The sequence below is a fragment of the Pan paniscus genome, chromosome 2 (assembly GCF_029289425.2).
Source record: "Pan paniscus chromosome 2, NHGRI_mPanPan1-v2.0_pri, whole genome shotgun sequence".
NCBI lineage: Eukaryota > Metazoa > Chordata > Mammalia > Primates > Hominidae > Pan > Pan paniscus.
The window spans coordinates 12,816,218-12,837,501 of record NC_085926.1 but is presented as its reverse complement, the minus strand read 5'-3'; the positions used below and the strand labels follow the sequence as shown (position 1 = coordinate 12,837,501).

General features: G+C 48.8%; 3 protein-coding genes and 1 non-coding gene across 6 annotated transcripts in view; 2 read left to right on the top strand and 2 right to left on the bottom strand.

Annotated features, from left to right (window-relative positions):
* LOC129397375 (intraflagellar transport protein 122 homolog) overlaps positions 1 to 13,798 on the bottom strand; it is a 30,849-nt gene extending 17,051 nt beyond the window's left edge. Inside the window, exons 1-2 of the mRNA XM_055109515.2 lie at positions 13,635 to 13,798; positions 4,075 to 4,272 (exon numbers count right to left, since the gene is read on the bottom strand). Of these exons, the coding sequence (XP_054965490.1) occupies positions 4,075 to 4,272; positions 13,635 to 13,787 (351 nt within the window). The 5' untranslated portion in view covers positions 13,788 to 13,798. The remainder of the gene's footprint in view (positions 1 to 4,074; positions 4,273 to 13,634) is intronic.
* Positions 13,223 to 18,983, top strand: RPL32 (ribosomal protein L32). Its single transcript, XM_003826249.5, has 4 exons — positions 13,223 to 13,513; positions 14,764 to 14,864; positions 15,481 to 15,662; positions 18,786 to 18,983. The coding sequence occupies exons 2-4, from the start codon at positions 14,769 to 14,771 to the stop codon at positions 18,913 to 18,915; spliced, it is 408 nt and encodes a 135-aa protein (XP_003826297.1). The 5' UTR covers positions 13,223 to 13,513; positions 14,764 to 14,768; the 3' UTR covers positions 18,916 to 18,983.
* LOC112439459 (small nucleolar RNA SNORA7) lies at positions 14,556 to 14,694 on the top strand. Its single transcript, XR_003027736.1, has one exon. It is a non-coding gene; the product is annotated as a small nucleolar RNA SNORA7 (small nucleolar RNA).
* A 1,229-nt stretch (positions 18,984 to 20,212) lies between the features above and the next one.
* Positions 20,213 to 21,284, bottom strand: part of CAND2 (cullin associated and neddylation dissociated 2 (putative)) — a 35,875-nt gene continuing 34,803 nt past the window's right edge. For all 3 annotated transcript variants that reach the window (XM_003826247.5, XM_055109507.2, XM_063602188.1), the window contains exon 15: positions 20,213 to 21,265. In XM_003826247.5, coding sequence (XP_003826295.1) covers positions 21,038 to 21,265 — 228 coding nt within the window. In that variant the 3' untranslated portion in view covers positions 20,213 to 21,037. The remainder of the gene's footprint in view (positions 21,266 to 21,284) is intronic.

Here is a 21,284-nt window from a genome sequence, read left to right as displayed (position 1 = left end):
GCTGCTCTGCAGGCATCTGTGATTCAGTTGTTGCACAGCTGGACAAAGCTGTGAGGATTGAGTGGGAAGATGCCTATAAAGTCTGACCCAGGAGCAGCATGTCAGATTCTGGCTGTCACTCTTATTAGCTGTTCTCTATGGGAAGCACCTGACTAGTAGCCTGGCACATCATAGGCACTCCATAAATAGCGGCTTTTATTATCGGTGTAATCACTGGCCATGATTCTGCACACAATGCTGCTTTTCTTAGCATCTGCCAACTAGAGTGGAAAAGATGGTCAAGGTCTCTGATTCTGACAGCAATGTGGGCACTTCCCACGTACCTTCATGGCGGGATTCATGGACTTGATTCATTGTGTCCTTTCCTGGCCTAGTCTATGAAAGCTAGAGAGATGGCTGAAAACATCTGACTCCTTTCTGCACATAAGGAAATGCCTAGGTATGTTCCTGAGCTGTGTTTCCATCTAGAACCTGAGATGGAGGAAAGAATGGCTTCCAATCCCCTCTCCCCTACTCCTTCCCTCTTTATCTCCTCACAGTCAATTAACGAGCTGCTCATTTTGTCCATACTCCTGGGCTGATATTGAAGGAGTGGCAAGGAGGGATGTGATGCCAGCCTTGGGTTAGGTCAAGACTTGTAGGCATGAAGAGAGAGGAGACCGGACCAGACCAGGACTAAGAAGCCTGGCTGAGAACCAGCTGTGCCACGTAAGGGGCTCTGGGACCTCAGGCCAGCCACTTTCCTTGGAGCCCCAGTCCTCCCAGTTCTGAAATGGGGGTGGTGAGAATGCCTGCTACAGTCATGAGGCTTAACTGAGATGTTGTAAAGGGGAATTCAAATCAGGGATGGTTGTGCAGATGCTAGCCATTACTAAACAAGGGAAGTGATCGTTGTGTAACAATGATCTAGATTATATTTTTAGATGTCCTCAGTGTAGGTAAGTGGAGATGGAGGAGGCTGTAAGAGTCAGAAGAGGGAAGAGGCATCTCCATGGAGGGAGCTTCCCTCTCCTGCCTCAGCCAGAAATGCCAGCAGGGAGGAAGATGACAAATCCCTAGAATAGGTGTTGCTTGCTTTGGGCACAGAATGAAATTTAAAGTCTTCCCTCTAGATTGTCACCTCCTTACACCCAGGAACTAAACACGTACCTCATCTTAGCATCACCCCACACTACCTAGCACAGTGCCTTCGACGGGTCCTTTGCTCAGCAAATGTTCGAATGGCAGAGTCAGGACTGAAAGCCGGTGCTCCTTCCCCAAACCGCACAACTCCTTGCCACACTGACTGCCCCGAGAGTGGGGCGGGCACTCAGGCATATCACAGCTGAGCATATGATGGATGGCTAACACTTGGACTTGCTGGGGGGCACAATTTGAGTGGAGTTTTAGAAATAGACTCATTCACCCTCTGAGACTCACTCACCCTCACTCACCCTCTGAGCTATACTTTATCTTGCTGTTGCTTTCCAAACATGAAGTCACCACCACCTGGAGAAGCCCTCCTAGGGCTCGCTGTCCTACTTGGCAGCCCTGACAAACCAGTTCTTGCACAAGATTATATAAATTTTGAAAGAAAACCAAAAATTCCAAGACTGTATCTCATGCTTTATCCCTCCTCTCTGGGCAGGATGGCCAGAGGCAGAGGTGACAGATGTTGCCTTTGTCTTGAGACTGCCTTTCCTAACTTTTGACAGTCCTGACCTGCTGTGTCAGGATGGCCTCGGTGCAGCCAGCAAGACTTTGCTGCTGAATCTTTTTTTTTTTTTTTTTGAAATGGAGTCTCGCTCTTGTTGCCCAGGCTGGAGTGCAATGGTGCAATCTCGGCTCACTAACCTCAGCCTCCTGGGTTCAAGCGATTCTCCTGCCTCAGCCTCCCGAGTAGCTGGGATTACAGGCGTGCACCACCACGCCCGGCTAATTTTGTATTTTTAGTAGAGATGAGGTTTCTCCAGGTTGGTCAGGCTGTTCTCGAACTCCCGACCTCAGGTGATCCACCCGTCCTTGGCCTCCCAAAGGGCTGGGATTACAGGTGTGAGCCGCTGCACCTGGCCTTGCTGCTGAATCTTAAGGTCCTGGCAGAGGAAGCCCCAGGCCACCCCTTTGGCTCCTCTTGGCTGGCCACAGTCAGGGAGCAGCAAACTGCATTTATTTTTGAGGTCAGGATGGCAATCTTGGGAGAAAACCTTTTAATAAGCAGAGCTAGTTTGGGGCAATTGAGGGAGATGAGTTCCTGGTGGATGTGGTGCGTGGGTTTGTAATGGGGCAGACACGGATGACGAGGACACAGTCCAGGAGAAGCTGTTTGTGCCCCTCATCCTGCTGCCACTTCCACCCACCTCATTCCCTTCTTCCTCTTGCTTTCTGGTCTCTTTCCTCAGATCTGAATTCCACTAAATTTCTGAATTCCACTAACATTTCTTGAATAGCTGCTCTGTGTCAGGCATGGATGATGGACCTTTCCCCAGTAAGTCTTGCAGTCATGAGTTTCGAGGGTATCATCAGCTTAGAAGAAGTGGGCTCTAGCCTGAAGCTGAGTTGTGTGGGGGAAAACACAGACTGACAGAGCCTAGTGGAAGGAAAACCTGGAAATTTCCCTAAAAATCTTTCAAAGGTACACATGCTTTGACCCAGCAATTTCATTTCTAGGAATTTATGCCAAGGCGCCAAGTTGGGACAGATGCAAGGACTTAGCTAGAAAGATGCCTGCTATTTACAATACAAAAAAAGCTGGCTGGACACGGTGGCTCATGCCTGTAATCCCAGCACTTTGGGAGGCTGAGGCGGGCAGATCATCTGTGGTCAGGAGTTCGAGACCAGCCTGGATAACATGATGAAACCCCATTTCTACTAAAAATTCAAAAAATTAGCCAGGCATGGTGGCACGTGCCTGTAATCCCAGCTACTTGGGAGGCTGAGGCAAGAGAATCACTTGAACCTGGGAGGCGGAGGTTGCAGTGAGCCGAGATCACACCATTGCGCTCTAGCTTGGGCAACAAGAGCAAAACTCTGTCTCAAAAAAAAAAAAAAAAAAAAAAGCCATAAGCAGCAAACATGTCCAGTAGAACTGGTCAAAGAAGCTGTGGACCACCCACAAGACAGGATAAAATCCAATGGTAAATACAATGCAGGAGGGCCCGGGCAGGAGGGAGGTGTGCTGGCTGTAAAAGGGTAGTGCAACACCCTTATGCCCTTTGCCCAGTTTCCCCCAATGGTAACAGTGTGCAAAGCTCTAGGGTGCTCTTTCCTTCTACGTCAACATGTGTAATCTCCCCTGACAGTCATGACTAGATGACTGTGTATATTATGTTGTATATTATGCATATATTATATATACACAAAGAAAAGCTCTAAGCAGATGTATTCCGATATGTTTAGGAGTGATTCTGTCTTGAGGATGGGATGCTGAGGGCTAAAGTTTCTCGCTAGCTTGCATCTCTGTTTTATGGCAATCTTACAGTAAGCACCATCTGCGTGGGGTGCAGAAGGCAGAGGGGAGACCACCCCACATTCGGGAGGTCAATCTCAGCCACCTGTCTGTGGTTCTGCCCTCCCCCATTCTGTGGCTCCACACTTCAGGGCCCCATTTCTGTTGTGGCCTCCTCCTAGTTCAGGGGCTCATGCAGAGTCCCATGCTCCCTTATCGGCTCACAGACCTCAGCCCACACCCCCCACCCACTCATTCTCTCTCTCACACACACATCACCACCATCACACACGTGCTCACGCACACACCCTGCCGGACTCCCGGCTTTGCTGCTCTCTCCACTTGGCCTCATGCTTGGCTCTCCACAAAACACACTCTGCTGACGACACTGCATACCCTTCCCATCCCTACAGAAAGGGGACAAGGAAGAAACTGAGGCTCAGGGAGGTTGAGCTGTTTGCCCCCAGTCACACAGGTTGCAAGGAGTGGAGACAGGGCTGCAGGTTCCAGGCCCAGACTGCCTCCCACGACATCACAGCTGCCATTCTTCTCTCCTTGCTACTCTCTCCCCAAAGCACCAGCAAAGGGCCCAGCTTCCCTGGTCTTGTCAGCCTTGCCAGTGCTAAGAGTGGACAGGCGCTCCCAGTTACCTGCGGCACCTCCACGGCAGAAATGGAGAAGACGTGGAGGCAGAAGATCTTGGAGCCATTGTAGCCGACCACAAAGCCCTGCAGCTTCTGCCGGTGCATAGGGAAGGTGCTGGCTTTGATGTTGAGGTAGCCTCCTCCCAAGAAGCAGAGCATGTCCTCACACTGGGTGTTCCAGGCCACACTGTTGGCGTTTGGTTCCTGGGGGACAGGGATGGTGGGGATCCTGTGAGAACCACTCTGGGCTTGGGCAGTGCTTGCACATTTCAGCCCAATACCCTCTTAAAGACTGAATCCCCTCCCCCCTCCCCCTCCCCCTCCCCCTCTCCCTCTCCCCCTCCCCACGGTCTCCCTCTCCCTCTCTTTCCACAGACTCCCTCTGATGCCGAGCCAAAGCTGGACTGTACTGCTGCCATCTCGGCTCACTGCAACCTCCCTGCCTGATTCTCCTGCCCCAGCCTGCCGAGTGCCTGCTATTGCAGGCGCGCGCCGCCACGCCTGACTGGTTTTCGTATTTTTTTGGTGGAGACGGGGTTTCGCTGTGTTGGCCGGGCTGGTCTCCAGCTCCTAAACGCGAGTGATCCGCCAGCCTCGGCCTCCCAAGGTGCCGGGATTGCAGACGGAGTCTCGTTCACTCAGTGCTCAGTGGTGCCCAGGCTGGAGTGCAGTGGCGTGATCTCGGCTCGCTACAACCTCCACCTCCCAGCCGCCTGCCTTGGCCTCCCAAAGTGCCGAGATTGCAGCCTCTGCCCGGCCGCCACCCCGTCTGGGAAGTGAGGAGCGTCTCTGCCTGGCCGCCCATCGTCTGGGATGTGAGGAGCCCCTATGCCTGGCTGCCCAGTCTGGAAAGTGAGGAGCGTCTCTGCCCAGCCGCCATCCCATCTAGGAAGTGAGGAGCGTCTCTGCCCGGCCGCCCATCGTCTGAGATGTGGGGAGCGCCTCTGCCCCGCCGCCCCGTCTGGGATGTGAGGAGCGCCTCTGCCCGGCCGCAACCCCATCTGGGAGGTGAGGAGCGTCTCTGCCCGGCCGCCCCGTCTGAGAAGTGAGGAGACCCTCCGCCTGGCAACTGCCCCGTCTGAGAAGTGAGGAGCCCCTCCGCCCGGCAGCCGCCCTGTCTGAGAAGTGAGGAGCCCCTCCGCCCGGCAGCCACCCCGTCTGGGAGGGAGGTGGGGGTCAGCCCCCACCAGGCCAGCCGCCCCGTCTGGGAGGTGAGGGGTGCCTCTGCCCGGCCGCCCCTACTGGGAAGTGAGGAGCCCCTCTGCCCAGCCAGCCGCCCCGTCCGGGAAGGAGGTGGGGGGGTCAGCCCCCCACCCGGCCAGCCGCCCCGTCAGGGAGGGAGGTGGGGGGATCAGCCCCCTGCCCGGCCAGCTGCCCCGTCCGGGAGGTGAGGGGCGCCTCTGCCCGGCCGCCCCTACTGGGAAGTGAGGAGCCCCTCTGCCCGGCCAGCCGCCCCGTCCGGGAGGGAGGTTGGGGGGTCAGCCCCCTGCCTGGCCAGCCGCCCCGCCCGGGAGGTGAGGGGCGCCTCTGCCCGGCCGCCCCTACTGGGAAGTGAGGAGCCCCTCTGCCCGGCCACCACCCCGTCTGGGAGGTGTACCCAACAGCTCATTGAGAACGGGCCATGATGACAATGGCGGTTTTGTGGAATAGAAAGGGGGGAAAGGTGGGGAAAAGATTGAGAAATCGGATGGTTGCCGTGTCTGTGTAGAAAGAGGTAGACATGGGAGACTTTTCATTTTGTTCGGTACTAAGAAAAATTCTTATCCTGTTGATCTGTGACCTTACCCCCAACCCTGTGCTCTCTGAAACATGTGCTGTGTCCACTCAGGGTTAAATGGATTAAGGGCGGTACAAGATGTGCTTTGTTAAACAGATGCTTGAAGGCAGCATGCTCGTTAAGAGTCATCACCACTCCCTAATCTCAAGTACCCAGGGACACAAACACTGCGGAAGGCTGCAGGGTCCTCTGCCTAGGAAAACCAGAGACCTTTGTTCACTTGTTTATCTGCTGACCTTCCCTCCACTATTGTCCTATGACCCTGCCAAATCCCCCTCTGCGAGAAACACCCAAGAATGATCAATAAAAATAAACTAAAAATAAATAAATAAATAAGACTGAATCCCACAAAATTGCTTACAGTGGGATGGAGGGAAAAGGAGGAAAGGGGACCACAAAGAAATGAACAGAGGCAAGCCCCTCCATGCACCTGCGTATTGTTGGAATTTTTCAGTAAGCAAGTATTACTTTTGAAAAATGTTCTCCTGAAATATGAATCCCTATATAGAAAGTGGAGAGTCAGCAAAGTGGGATTCCACTTCTATTACAGAAGAAATATACGTCTCTCTACACAGAAGAACGTTTACAAGAATAAGCTCCAAACGATTAACAGCGTTTCTGGGTAGGTGGAATTGCATAATTAGAAAATCTTTTTTGTTTGCCTGGATTTGTTTTGTCATGAACATCTATTGTGGGGCTTTTTTTTTGAGATGGAGTTTCACTATTGTAGCCCAGGTTAGAGTGCAGTGGCGCGATCTCGGCTCACTGAAACCTCTGCCTCCAGGGTTCAAGTGATTCTCTTGCCTCAGCCTCCTGAGTAACTGGGATCACAGGCATGCACCACCACGCCTGGCTAATTTTGTGTTTTCAGTAGAGACAGGGTTTCTCCACGTTGGTCAGGCTGGTCTCAAACTCCTGACTTCAGTTGATCCACCCGTCTCGGCCTCCCAAAGTGCTGGGATTACAGGCATGAGCCACCGCGCCCAGCCCATCTATTGTGTTTTATAAGAAAAAAAAAAAAGTGAGTTATTTGTAAGATTTGAAAAGAATATCTTGTATTTGCATTTACAGTTCACACATTGTGAAAATAGAGTTTTCCTGGGAGGCACCCCGGGTACCTCAGTTTTCTGCTCAGCCCTGGAGCCCTGGGGACCAGCAGATGCTCACGGCTTTCTACTTAGGATATTTTATAATGTCTGACTCTTTTGTAATGAGCATGGATTGCTTTTATAATGAGAAAAAAAGCAATATAGCTGTTTTATGTGTAGGGGGAGGGGCCGTGGGAAGAGGAAAAGCCAGCAGGCAATGTCACAGCTGGGAATGCTGATGTCTCCTGGCAGGGCTGAGAATCACCTCCCCTAGCCCGCTACAGAGCCAGCAGTGGGGACAGGGAGGAGCACACACCCTTCCACACTTGTATGGTTCTAGGCTCAGACAGATTCACATTTGGGGCCGCCTACCCACCCCCACCATAGGTGGAAGTTGAGGCTGGGGAGAGAAGAAGTAACATTTTGGGCCCTGTTTTGTGCCCAGCACTGAGCTAGACACTATGGCATCTTGTTTATTCCTGTAACAATTCTGTGAGGGGCAATTACTAATTTCATTTTAGAGAAAAGAAATCAAGGTTCAGAGAGGCTCACTAACTTGCTTAAGATCACACAGTAAGGGATGCGGGCAGGACCCAAGCCCAGGTCAGCCTGAAGGCCGTGCCCTCTCTTTCCCCTGAACCATTTTACTTCCTCAGGGACTGAGTGAGTTGAGATTGACAGGGTGTCACCTCTGGGCTAGTGGTGGCCAAGTGTATTAGTCTGTTCTCACACTGCTAATAAAGACATATCTGAGACTGGGTAACTTATAACAAATAAAGGTTTAATTGACTGAGAGTGCCACATGGCTGGGGAGGCCTCACAATCATGGTGGAAGGCAAATGAGGAGTAAAGTCACATCTTACATGGTGGCAGGCAAGAGAGTTTTTGCAGGGGAACTCCCATTTATAAAAGCATCAGATCTCGTGAGACTTATTCACCACCATGAGAACAGTATGGGGAAAATCACCCCCATGATTCAATTACCTCCACCTGGCCCCACCCTTGACACATAGGGATTATTATAATTCAAGGTGATATTTGAGTGGAGACACAGCCAAACCATATCATTCCACCCCTGGCCCCTCCGAAATCTCCTTTCCTCACATTTCAAAACCAATCATGCCTTCGCAACAGTCCCCTAAAGTCTTAACTCGTTTCAGCATTAACTCAAAAGTCCACAGTCCAAAGTCTCATCTGAGACAAGGTAAGTCCCTTCCGCCTATGGGCCTGCAAAATCAAAAGCAAGTTAGTTACTTCCTAGATAAAATGGGGTACAGGCATTGGATAAATACACCTGTTCCAAGTGTCAGAAATTGTCCAAAATAAAAGGACAACAGGCCCCATGCAAGTCTGAAATCCGTGGGACAGCCAAATCTTAAAGCTACAAAATGACCCCCTTTGACTCCATGTCTCATATCTAAGGTCATGCTGATGCAAGAGCTGGATTCCTACGGCCTTGGGCAGCTATGCTCACAGCTGTGTAGCCACAGCTATGCTCCTGTGGCTATGCTCCTACAGCCTTGGGCAGCTTTGCTCCAGTACAGCTCCCCCACCCCCACCCCATCCTGCCTGCTTTCACAGGCTGGCATTGAATATCTGTGGCTTTTCCAGGTGCACAGTGCAAGCTATCAGTGGATCTACCATTCTAGGGTCTGGAGGACAGTAGCCCTTTTCTCACAGCTCTACTAGGCAGTTCCGCAGTGGGAACTCTGTGTGGGGCTCTAACCCCACATTTCCCTTCTGCACTGCCCTAGCAGAGGTTCTCCATGAGGGCTCTGCCCCTACAGCACAACTCTGCCTGGACATCCAGGCATTTCCATACATCCTCTGAAATCTAGGTGGAGGTTTCCAACCTCAATTCTTGACTACTGTGTAACCACAGGCTCAACACCACGTGGAAGCTGCCAGGGTTTGGTGCTTGCACCCTCTGAAGCCATAGCCCAAGCTGTACCTTGGCCCCTTTTAGCCACTGGAGCAGCTGGGATGCAGTGCACCAAGTCCCTAGGCTGCACACTGCAGGGAGGCCCTGGGCCTAGCCCACAAAACCATTTTTTCCTGCTAGGCCTCTAGGACTGTAATGGGAGGGGTTGCCTTGAAGGTCTCTGACATGTCCTGGAGACATTTTCTCCATTGTCTTGGTGATTAACATTTGCCTCCTCCTTACTTATGCAAATTTCTGCAGCCAGCTTGAATTTCTCCCCAGAAAATGGGTATTTTTCTATTGCATCATCAGGCTGCAAATTTTCCAAACTTTTATGCTGTTGTTCCCCTTGAACACTTTGCTGCTTAAAAATTTCTTCCCCTAGATAACTTAAATCATCTCAAATTCAAAGTTCCACAGATCTCTAGGGCAGGGGCAAAATGCCAATATTCTCTTTGCATAGCAAGAGTGACGTTTACCCTCGTTCCCAATAAGTTCCTCATCTCCATCTAGACCACCTCAGCCTGGACTTTATTGTCCATATAACTATCAACATTTTCATTAAAGCCATTCAGCAAGTCTCTAGGAAGTTCCAAACTTGCCCACATCTTCCTGTCTTCTGAGCCCTCCAAGTCTCTAGGAAGTTCCAAACTTTCCCACTTTTTTCTATCTTCTTCTGAGCCCTTCAAACTGTCCAATGGGGCAGGAGAATAAGGCCTGGAGGCAGGGAACATAAGGCTGATCCATGCTGACTTCTTAGAACTAAATCAAATGGAAGCACTTCAGCAATGACAGAAATGTGAATGGCTTTGTAACTTCACTTCATCCTCTCCATTTACACCATTTACACTTTGTAACTTAACATTCATCTTCTCCATTTCTGTAGCCCACACACTCCAAGTAACATCCTCTCCATTTACACTTCGTAACTTCACATTCATCCTCAGTATTCACATAGATCACACACGCCAAGTAACATCCTCTTCATTTATATAGGATGCATTCCGAGTAAATGACTTTGCAACTTCACTCCATTCTCATTTACACAGAGGTACACCAAGTAACCAAAGAGAAACCACTAGAGTATTGAAACCCCAGAAAACTCTGTAATGGGGACTCTTGAGCCCTGATGCTCAGGCCTGCTTCCAACACTGTGGAGTGTACCTTTAAGAAATCTCTGCTTTTGCTTTCCTTGCTTTGTTTGTGCATTTTGTCCAATTCTTTGTTTAAGACGCCAAGAACCTGGACACCTTCCACCAGTAACCTCTGCCTGTTACTCAGTTCCAAAGTCGCTTCTACATTTTCAGGTATCTTTACAGCAGCCCCTCACTCCAGGTACCAATTCACTGTATTAGTCTGTTCTCATGATGCTAATAAAGACATACCCGAGACGGGATAATTTATAAAGTAAAGAGGCTATTGACTCACAGTTCCATATGGCTGTTTACAATTCATAATCATGGCGGAAGGCAAAGGAGGAGCAAAGTCACGTCTTGCACAGCAGCAGGCAAGAAGAGTGTGCGCAGAGGAACCCCCCTTTATAAAACCATCAGATGTTGTGAGACTTATTTACTACCAAGAGAACAGTATGGGGAAAACTGCCCCCATGATTGGATTATCTCCACCTGGCCCTGCCCTTGACACTTGGGGTTTATTACAATTCATAATGAGATTTAGGTGGGGACACAGCCAAACCATATCACCAGGTAACCCTTTCTAATGACTGAGGCTGCTCCCTACTCCAGGCCCCTCGCACTATCGATTTTGCTGCCGAGAACAAGGAGGAGCCTAGTAAGGGGACCGAATCTGCCTGTAACATTGGGAAACCCTGCAGTGGCCAAGATAACCAGTCAGGAGGGGCTCCAGGTCTGGGGGGAACTTCATTCCGGAAAACCAGCCCTGACCACCTACAAAGCCCTAAAGAGGCAAAGAATGGTGCAAGCCCAGCAGAAAGCCAGCCAGGCCCTGGGCATGGAGCCTTCGAGCTGTCTTCTCTGGTGACATGCTTCCTCAGGCCACAAGGCTGAATGATACGTAAACGCCCATGCCCCCAAAGATCCAAGCACTTCCTGTTCTGCTGGCTCTTCCGGCATTCCTGTGAAGTGAGCAGAAGGCCAGGTTTGCCCGTCTCTTTTCCCCTTTCAGATGACAAAACTGATGGTCTCCTTCCTGCTCTTTAGGTGCGCATAGACACAGGCAGGTCTGCAGCAGGTGAAATTTACTCAAGCTAGAGTGCAGTGGTGCCATCATAGCTCACTGAAGCCTCCAATTCCTGGCTCAAGCAATCCTCCTGCCCTTGCCTCCCAAGTAACTGGGACTGCAAGTGAGTGCCACCAAATCCAGCTATTTTTTTTAAATATATAAATGGGGTCTTGGTTTGTTTTCCAGGCTGCTCTTGAATGCCTGGCCTCAAGCAATCCTCCTGCCTTGGCCTCCCAGAGTGCTGGGATTACAGGTGTGAGCCACCATATCCAGCCCAGCTCTAGACTTTTAGAGAAATTTTAATAGTATTTTACACCACAGTGATTCCTTTTTTAAAAAAAATTTATGTCCCTAGTATGTAAAGTAAACACTAAAGTGATTCCTAAAGAATTCTTCCCTTTTATCACTTCCAGTAGGCCTCTGTGAAACCAAATCTACCTCCGCTTACAAGAAAGATGCTGGGCTGGCCTTCTCTCAAAGTCTTTCCAAACTTTTCTTGGCATTGACTTAGACACCCTAGGAATCTAACTTGAGAAAATGTTTTCATTAAAAAAAATCTCAGGAAGTAAAACCTCCTGAATGATTACTGAGTTGACATAAATCTTATGTGTATATTCTTATCAGAAAAAAAGTATCTTCATTTTGTGGGACACCAATTTATGTATTATTATTATTATTATTATTATTATTTTGAGACAAAGTTTCGCTCTTGTTGCCCAGGCTGGAGTGCAATGGCGCGATCTCCACTTACTGCAGCCTCCACCTCCTGAGTTCAAGTGATTCTCGTGCCTCAGCCTCCCTAGTAGCTGGAACTACAGGCATGTGCCACCACACCCAGCTAATTTTTTGTAACTTTAGTAGAGATGGGGTTTCACCATGTTGGCCAGGACGGACTCGAACTCCTGACCACAGGTGATCTGCCCACCTCAGCTTCCCAAAGTGCTGGGATTACAGGCATGAGCCACCGCGCCCAGTCGCTGGGTCTTATAGTAACTTTATGTTTAACATTTTGAGGAAATGCTATTCTTTTCCAAAGTGACTGCACCATTTCATATTTGCACTAGCACTGTACGGAGATTCCCATTTCTCTGTCCTAGTGAGTGTGAAATGGTATCTCACTGCAGTTCCAGTTTGTATTTCCCTGATGGCTAACGATGTGGATCATCATTTCACGTGTTCATTGGCCACAGAGAAATGTCTATTTGGATTATTTACCCATTTTTCAATTGGGTTATTTGTCTTTATAGGTTTGTTGTTGTTGAGACAGAGTCTTGCTCTGTCACTCAGGCTGGAGTGCAGTGGCATTATCACAGCTAACTGCAGTCTAGAACTGCTGGGCTCACGTGATCGTCCCAGCTCAGCCTCTCGAGTAACTGGGACTACAGGCATGCGCCACCAGCCCCAGCTAATTATTTTATTTTTTGTAGAGACAGGGTCTTACTATGTTGCCTAGGCCGGTCTTGAACTCCTGGGCTCAAGCAAATCTCCCACCTCAGACTCCCAAAGTATTGGAATTATAGGTGTGAACCATAGTGCTCAGCCAATTTTCACAATAATCTTAAATACAAAAGCTAAGCAAAACAAATCAAGAGCATCTTTAAAAACTAGGCAGTCTGGGAGGCAGGGGCTGCCGTGAGCCGTGAGATGGCACCTTTGCATTCCAGCCTAGGTAAAAAAAACCAAAAAACAAAAAACAAAACAAAACAAAAAACATCTAGGCAGTAGCTCGTGCCTGTAATCCCAGCTACTCAGGAGACTGAGGCGAGAGAATCGTTTGAGCCCAGGGGTTCAAGACCAGCCTGGGCAACAGAGTGAGACCCCATTTCTAAAAAATGAACAAACAAAAACTAGGCAGTTTCGCCCAGTGGTTAGAAGCGTGGAGTTTGGAGTCAAGTCTCCAAATTTCATCTTCCACATATGCAAAATGGAGACAATAATAGGGGTACGTTATAGAATTGTGGTAGGCATAGTGAACTCCATCGCATGTTAGCTGTTTTCGTTACTATTTACTGTCTAAATTCGGTGATGAAATTATTAAGAAGTCTCTGTCTTGTTCTCTTCTGACCACTAAGAGGCGCACTTCGGAGTAGAAGAAACGCGGGCGGAAATAGCCCAAAAGCGGATTGGCTTCAACTTCTGGCGGAAGTAAATTCCTCCCTCCACCAGGTCTTATTAGCTCAGAAAGAATTCCAAATTTCTACGTAGTCCCAAGGATAGGTAGAATACATTTCTCAGTCCTATTCCTAGTTATTATGGTCTATTAAAACATGTATACTCAGAATTTTTGCGGCATTATTTTTTGACGTGTCTTTATTTTATTTAAAAGAGCCGGAGCCGGAAGTGCTTGCCTTTTTCCCTGCCAGGACCCAGGGGTTACGTCCCATCAGCCCTTGTGCGCCACCGTCCCTTCTCTCTTCCTCGGCGCTGCCTACGGAGGTGGCAGCCATCTCCTTCTCGGTAAGTGTTAATCCGTGGCAATCCGCATTCCTGCGGGGTTCATCTGGCCCCGTTGCCCAGTGGTGCGGAGGCCTCCCCTTCAGCGCGGTAGTGTCTGTGGGTATTGTTATTGTCAGCTTACCGGAGCGTGTACAGGAACAGAACGAAGCCGCCGAGTTGATAGGGCTTTGCGTCCCAGAGCCTCCTGCCCTCCGCCTGTAGTCAGAGCTGCGGGCTGCTTGTTTGTTCCTTGGCGGTGGAGGGTGCTAGTTGAGGCCAGACTTCGGGGTCTCATGGGGGCCGTGGGACGACCAGGGGTGGCCCAGCTTGACAGCTTTCAGCTGGGATCTGTGGATCCCGGCGCTCACCAATGTCGGCCCACGTGTATTCGTTCATGCCATGGCCGGCTTCTTCCGCTGCAGTCTCTGGCCCGAGGGCTCTGCTGCGGGACCGCCAAGGAAAGACGAGCTGTAGGTCGGCTGGTTCAGCTGCAGGCAGAAATTCTGGTAGTATCTCTGGGAATATGAAGATGCAACTGCCCCCACCTTGCCTTCGAGGATATCATGGGTCAGAAGGCAGAGTCGTTTTGAATACGTGGTTCATTGAGTACCCACTCTGTGCCAGTTGGTGGCTGCGAATAGAGCAGAAGGGGTGCTGCTGTAGGAAATCAATGGCTCGGAAGACCACACTGAGGAAGGTGTGAGTTGATACTGGAAGATCTCCAGGTTTGAGGCATCTTCAGAGGTATATGGTGGTTTTGTGTGTGTTGAGGGTGTGGTAGCGCAGCAGCTCCCTAGGGAATTAGAAGATTTTATTGAACATTTACCCTGTGACAGGCACTGCAGGCATTCAGCGCGCAGTGTCATCTTCATTTTACAGGTGAGGAAAAGACTCAGGTTCAAGTAGATGGTCAAGGCCAGTACTACTGGAAGGACCATCTGGGGGTTCGGACACTGGTGGGGTGGGATTTGCTGCCCCTTGCAAATTGAGAGTGTCTTGGGGTCAGTTTTGATTTGCTCAGCTGTTGGCATTCTTTGGGCTCTGAGTGGGTGAGGTGACCCTTGACCTCCTGGGATCGCATCTGGAGAGTGCCTAGTATTCTGCCAGCTTCGGAAAGGGAGGGAAAGCAAGCCTGGCAGAGGCACCCATTCCATTCCCAGCTTGCTCCGTAGCTGGCGATTGGAAGACACTCTGCGACAGTGTTCAGTCCCTGGGCAGGAAAGCCTCCTTCCAGGATTCTTCCTCACCTGGGGCTGCTTCTTCCCCAAAAGGCATCATGGCCGCCCTCAGACCCCTTGTGAAGCCCAAGATCGTCAAAAAGAGAACCAAGAAGTTCATCCGGCACCAGTCAGACCGATATGTCAAAATTAAGGTATGTGGTCCTGGGATGGAAATGGGTGTGGGGTGAAGAAAAGAGTTTCCAACAGGCCGCCAGTTTCTGACATCACCTAGTCAGGATTATCTTTGACCGATGAACCGGCTTGTGGAAGAGCTTTCTGTAGAAATACAGGTCTCCCCCAGTGTGCCCTAGTGCTGGTACTTATGTCTCTTGATGTGTGAAGTGAAACTTTAATGAAAAGGGACATTTGGCCGTTTTGATGTGTTCAGAGGGCTTTGCATTTGTGTCATGTATTTTGGGTTGCTTTGTGACAGCAGGATCCCTATTTTATAGACAAGAAAACTCAGGTGCTGAGAGCAGTGTCTGCAGCTGTGCTTGCCATCTCTATCTACACAGTCCCCTCGCATCCCATTGGTGCCTCCTCCATTGCTTGGGAGTGGCAATGGCGGGGGTGCCTTCATACCTAGTGGCTAAAGCCACGAGCTCCTGGTTTTTCCCACCAAAAAAGTAAGGAAATAGTGAAGTCCTGTTACCAAAGGCAACTACTGTGTGGCATACTTCCTTTTCATTTGGTCCTTTTTTCCCTCCCCAAAAGGAAGAGTTCGCACTCTGCACAGACGCTAACCCACTTGTGTATTATTTCCTTCAGCGTAACTGGCGGAAACCCAGAGGCATTGACAACAGGGTTCGTAGAAGATTCAAGGGCCAGATCTTGATGCCCAACATTGGTTATGGAAGCAACAAAAAAACAAAGCACATGCTGCCCAGTGGCTTCCGGAAGTTCCTGGTCCACAACGTCAAGGAGCTGGAAGTGCTGCTGATGTGCAACAAGTGAGTTGGGTCCCACCTCTAGTTTTCAGGGATCAGAAGTTTGCATCTGTGTGAGCACTTCTGGCAGGAACTCTACAAACTCTTGGGATGCATTTTGGCGGGGGGTGTTGTACATTCTCTGAGGGAATCAGAAGTTGTTCCTTGCAGGATTTTAGAGAATGCTTGTTGGGGAATTCAAGGTGTTTCCTTTGCTGAAGGGAGGAGACTTGGTCTTCTAAGTGTAGAGACCCAAGACCAGGAAAAGACTGCTTTGTGAACACTGCAATAATAGCCACTTTCCACTACTACAATATCCTTTGGCTGTTGTTTCCAAAATGTTGCTTTCTTTCTGAAGGTGTCAAGCAAAAGAGTTGAACTCTGAAATATTTGAAGAGATTTATTCTGAGCCAAATATGAGTTGACCATGGCCCGTGACACAGCCCTCGGGAGACCCTAAGAATATGTGTCCAAGGTGGGCGGGGAGCAGCTTGGTTTTACATATTTTAGGGAGACATGAGACATCAATCAAGTACACATAAGGCATACATTGGTTTGGTCCAGAAAGGCGGCACTTCGAGGTTTTGGATAGATTTTCTGTTTCTCGTCGAGAATTGGTTATCACTAGAAAGGAATGTCTTGGCTACAGTAAGAGGTTGTGGAAACCAAGAGTGCCCTATTCAAGGAGGGAGTGCATTCAGATGGTTGCTGGGGGCCTTTGAATTTTATTTTTGGCTTACAAGCGGGAGAAGGTCAAACATGGACCTCAGACCTTAAGGGGCTCTTAAGTCTGTGCTGTGGTAAGGGGTATCTTCAGGGGCAGGAGGGCTCTGGAAAGTTTGGATTAGATGGAGAACAGGAGGAAACTTGGCAGGCAGAGAGTGCTTACACAAAGGTGTAGAGGTGAAAGCGCATGGAGGGTTTGCAGGGCATTGGTTCCAGGTGGGTTTTATTGGTTTTTGTTTTTTAAGATGAAGTCTTGCTCTCTTGCCGGGGCTGGAGTGCAGTGGCATGACTTCGGCTCACTGCAACCTCCACCGCCCAGTTTCAGGCGTTTCTCCTGCCTCAACCTCCCAAGAGCTGGGATTACAGGCATGCACCACCATTCCTGGCTAATTTTTGTATTTTTAGTACAGATGAGGTTTCACCATGTTGGCCAGGCTGGTTTTGAACTCATGACCTTAAGCGGTCTGCCTGCCTTAGCCTCCCAAAATGCTGGGATTACAGGCATGAGCTACTACGCCTGGCCTGGTTTGATTTTAGAGATAGACAGGCTCTGTGTTGCCCTGGCTACAGTGCAGTGGCTGTTCACAGCTGTGATCATGGCACACCGCAGCCCCAAACTCAAGATGGGCTCAAGCTGTCTTCCTATCTCAGCCTTCCTGGTAGCTAGGACCACAGGCACACTCCACCCCACCCAGCTAGTTCTAGGTGTTTTGAGTAAGTTAGACACTTGGTGAGCTTTGTGTATAAAAGACTCAGTGACCTGCTTAGATCAAAACTAGGGCAGTGGAATGAAAAATTCTCATGGGAAGTGACAGTTTATTTTCTTCACTTACTGGTAAATGAAAGCCAAAAAGCTGAATTTTCCTAAGTAAACTAGAAAGAACATGGAGTGTGTGTGACTAACTAGGATATTTGTGTTTACGTTTACAAAGATAACTTTCACCTACAGTGGTTGTAGATACAAGTAATAAAAATGAACAAGACCAGTATTCTAACGTGGTTACCTTCCAAGATTGGAAATTTAACCAGGCGTTGAAATGCTGAAAATTTCTGTTAGAAAAGATGGGTGAAGGAATTAATGGTGGATACTGAAACCACAGTTGGCTGTATGAGTTGAACTGTAACAGGCAATACCTGTTGTATGGCCAGCATGATTACTCAGTTGCAGTGCACATGTTGGCTAGTTGGCATATGCTCTGTAAGCGCAGCTTGGCAGTCTTTAAGATCCATAGAAATACTCTTTGACGTTTGATCTCTAAGTTCCATTTCTGGGCATTTGTCCTTAAGGAATGGAAAAGCAGGCAAACTAAAGCTAGTCATTGCAGCAATAACCCACTGGAAACAACTGAAAATATAATGAGAGAATTGTAGAGTGCTGGATAAAATGTTGTGGGTCCATTCAAAATGACTGGAGTGCTGTAGTGTGGAAAATGCCCAAGCTGGGGGGACACATTTAAAATGGTGGGTACACTCTGATTGTGATTATCAAATATATAGATGGACAAGGACAGGAGGGTTTTTTGAAAAGTAAAGACAGATGAGAAGTGTAATGTAACCTAAGTCTTTAAAACATAGAAACATTTAAAAATACAATTGCTTTGAATTTGAGTGGACTCATATAAAACAAGAATTGTCTGGATTTGCTGCCTTGCTGTTAAGGCAGGGTTCTTGAAAAGAGCTGTGTGTCCACTGCCTCAATCACTCCTCACAGTCCTGCTGCTTCTCTCTTTGCTGAAAATGCTTTAGGGGTGGAATGTCTGTTCTTAACCACTGTGGGTGGCTTCATAAATCACCTCCTTACTGAAGTGTGCTTGTTAGGCCTATTGGTTATCAAATGGGGCACAGTGTAGCTGCCTCTTAAAAAGTTGTGAGGAATGAGTTAGAACTGGATCTGAAGTCCTCGGGTATTAGGCATGGCTATGACTGGGTGACTAAGCATTGTTGCGTCTCAACTTGCTTTGTATCCTCAGCAGTCAAACCACGTGCTCTTGGCTCCATTCAGACTCTTGGGTTCTGCTCTTGACCATTTTGCAAAGAGTTCTGAACCTTCATGGGCAAGGTCAAGCACCCTGTGACTGGGGGAGAACCTTTGAACCTGGAGTGTGGGCCTGGGTTCGCCCCGGATCCCTGTCCATTGCTTGCTGTGGGCCTTGGTTTCCTTATCTGTAAAATGGAGGTAATGCCTGGATTACGAGGCTGCTATAAGGATGAGAGGGGACAATGAGGGTACTTTTTAATGAAAGCATTCTTGTCACCACCAGGGAACCATAGTCAGGATTTGGGGGCATGTAGGTGTCATTCCACAGCCACTTACCAAGCAGCCCTCTCTTAGCTTGGTGCTGGGACTCATTGCCTCCCCAATGGAATTTTCCAAGTGTATTGAGGGCTGTCTTGCTCCTTACCTACTTGATTCTCTTCCAGATCTTACTGTGCCGAGATCGCTCACAATGTTTCCTCCAAGAACCGCAAAGCCATCGTGGAAAGAGCTGCCCAACTGGCCATCAGAGTCACCAACCCCAATGCCAGACTGCGCAGTGAAGAAAATGAGTAGGCAGCTCATGTGCACGTTTTCTGTTTAAATAAATGTAAAAACTGCCATCTGGCATCTTCCTTCCCTGATTTTAAGTCTTCAGCTTCTTGGCCAACTTAGTTTGCCACAGAGATTGTTCTTTTGCTTAAGCCCCTTTGGCATCTCCCATTTGGAGGGGATTTGTAAAGGACACTCAGTCCTTGAACAGGGGAATGTGGCCTCAAGTGCACAGACTAGCCTTAGTCATCTCCAGTTGAGGCTGGGTATGAGGGGTACAGACTTGGCCCTCACACCAGGTAGGTTCTGAGACACTTGAAGAAGCTTGTGGCTCCCAAGCCACAAGTAGTCATTCTTAGCCTTGTTTTTGTAAAGTTAGGTGACAAGTTATTCCATGTGATGCTTGTGAGAATTGAGAAAATATGCATGGAAATATCCAGATGAATTTCTTACACAGATTCTTATGGGATGCCTAAATTGCATCCTGTAACTTCTGTCCAAAAAGAACAGGATGATGTACAAATTGCTCTTCCAGGTAATCCACCACGGTTACTGGAAAAGCACTTTCAGTCTCCTATAACCTTCCCACCAGCTGCTGCTTCAGGTATAATGTTACAGCAGTTTGCCAAGGCGGGGACCTAACTGGTGACAATTGAGCCTCTTGACTGGTACTCAGAATTTAGTGACACGTGGTCCTGATTTTTTTTTGGAGATTTTTTTTTGGGTCTTGCTCTCACCCAGGCTGGCAGTGCAGTAGCACACTGACTACAGCCTTGACCTCCCCAGGCTCAGGTGATCTTCCCACCTCAGCCTTCCAAGTAGCTGGGACTACAGATGCACACCTCCACACCTGGGTAGTTTTTGAAGTTTTTTTGTAGAGATGGTCTAGCCATGTTGCCTAGGCTCCCGAACTCCTGAGCTCAAGCAATCCTGCTTCAGCCTCCCAAAGTACTGGGATTACAGGCATCTTCTGTAGTATATAGGTCATGAGGGATATGGGATGTGGTACTTATGAGACGGAAATGCTTACAGGATGTTTTTCTGTAACCATCCTGGTCAACTTAGCAGAAATGCTGCGCTGGGTATAATAAAGCTTTTCTACTTCTAGTCTAGACAGGAATCTTACAGATTGTCTCCTGTTCAAAACCTAGTCATAAATATTTATAATACAAACTGGTCATTTTTGGGATTTTGTTTTTGAGACTCATGCTGTCATCCCGGCTGGAGTGCAGTGGCTTGATCTTGGCTCCCTGCAACTTCTGCCTCCTGGGTTCAGGCGATTCGATTAACAATTGGAGACGAGTCATGCAGAGAAAAGAAGTAACTTAGAATCTAATCTTTATTAACCTGGGATATCACAGAAAATACTTGGGCCTGCCACTTGTATTTCTTTGTCCTCAATACTGAACACTAGACACATTTGAAACCTTCCTCAGAAGGAAACAAACCAACTGGTTATGCCTGGGTGGTGGCATGGAAGATGCCCATTGTTGCCCAATTTGCTAATAAGTATTTTGAAATTAGAAATGAAACATGAGGTCCAAGCCTGTCCAGTTCCCTACCCAACCCATTCCTCCTCCCTGGAAAAAAGAAACCCGTATCATCTTCCAAATTTCTGATTCATCACTGCCACTTAAAAATGAACCGTTTTGAATTTTAAAATGTGAATAACTCAAGTATCTTTTCTTTTGAGATGCCCGGCCTGAGCACTAACTTCAGGCATTGCTGAATGCAGTGAAGAAACCAGAGTGGTGTCTGCTGCCTCCTGATCTTTTACAGCTAACAGCACAGCCTATTTCTAAATACTACTAGTTTGTGAGGCAGAGACACCCTCTGAAGGAACCAGACAGACTATGGAGGGGTACAGTGTGAATGAAGTCACTGGAAAACTTCCTCACCCTATTTCTTTGGATGACTGTCCTGAGTTAAGGAAGGGGCCCAACTGTTGGCAGACTCACAGCTTGGGCTGGGGACCTTTGAGTTGGGTCCCTGGAAAAGGCACTGTAAGCCCTGACCAGGAGCGACAGGGCCCCCAGTGAGATGGTGGAAGGGCAAAAGTAGAGACCTGCGGTGGTGGGATGGGGAGGCCTCGGACTTGGGTGGGCTCCTTTCTCTTAAGCGAGGGCCCACCTTGGTGCTGAGGGGACTAGCTGAGCTCCATTGAGTCTGTGCTGGGGGCTGAAGCGGAATCCTTCTGGATGCTTTCAAAGAGGGCAGCAAGTTCAGGGTTGGATCTGATTTGGGAAGAGAAGTCGGCCATGATGGGGCTTTTCCCCACCTCGGGGATGGTCAGCAGGGCAGCCACTGCCCTCATTGCAGAGCGCTTCAGTTCATCTTGCTTTTCAAACTCCTGCTTCACAGAACCAGCTTTGACCTAAAGTAGGAGACAGCAG

Coding starts and splice junctions, on each gene's coding strand:
- RPL32 (XM_003826249.5), top strand. CDS start 14,769: ATGGCCGCCCTCAGACCCCTTGTGAAGCCCAAGATCGTCAAAAAGAGA. Junction 14,865..15,480: donor ACCGATATGTCAAAATTAAG/GTATGTGGTCCT, acceptor TATTTCCTTCAG/CGTAACTGGCGGAAACCCAG. Junction 15,663..18,785: donor GTGCTGCTGATGTGCAACAA/GTGAGTTGGGTC, acceptor ATTCTCTTCCAG/ATCTTACTGTGCCGAGATCG.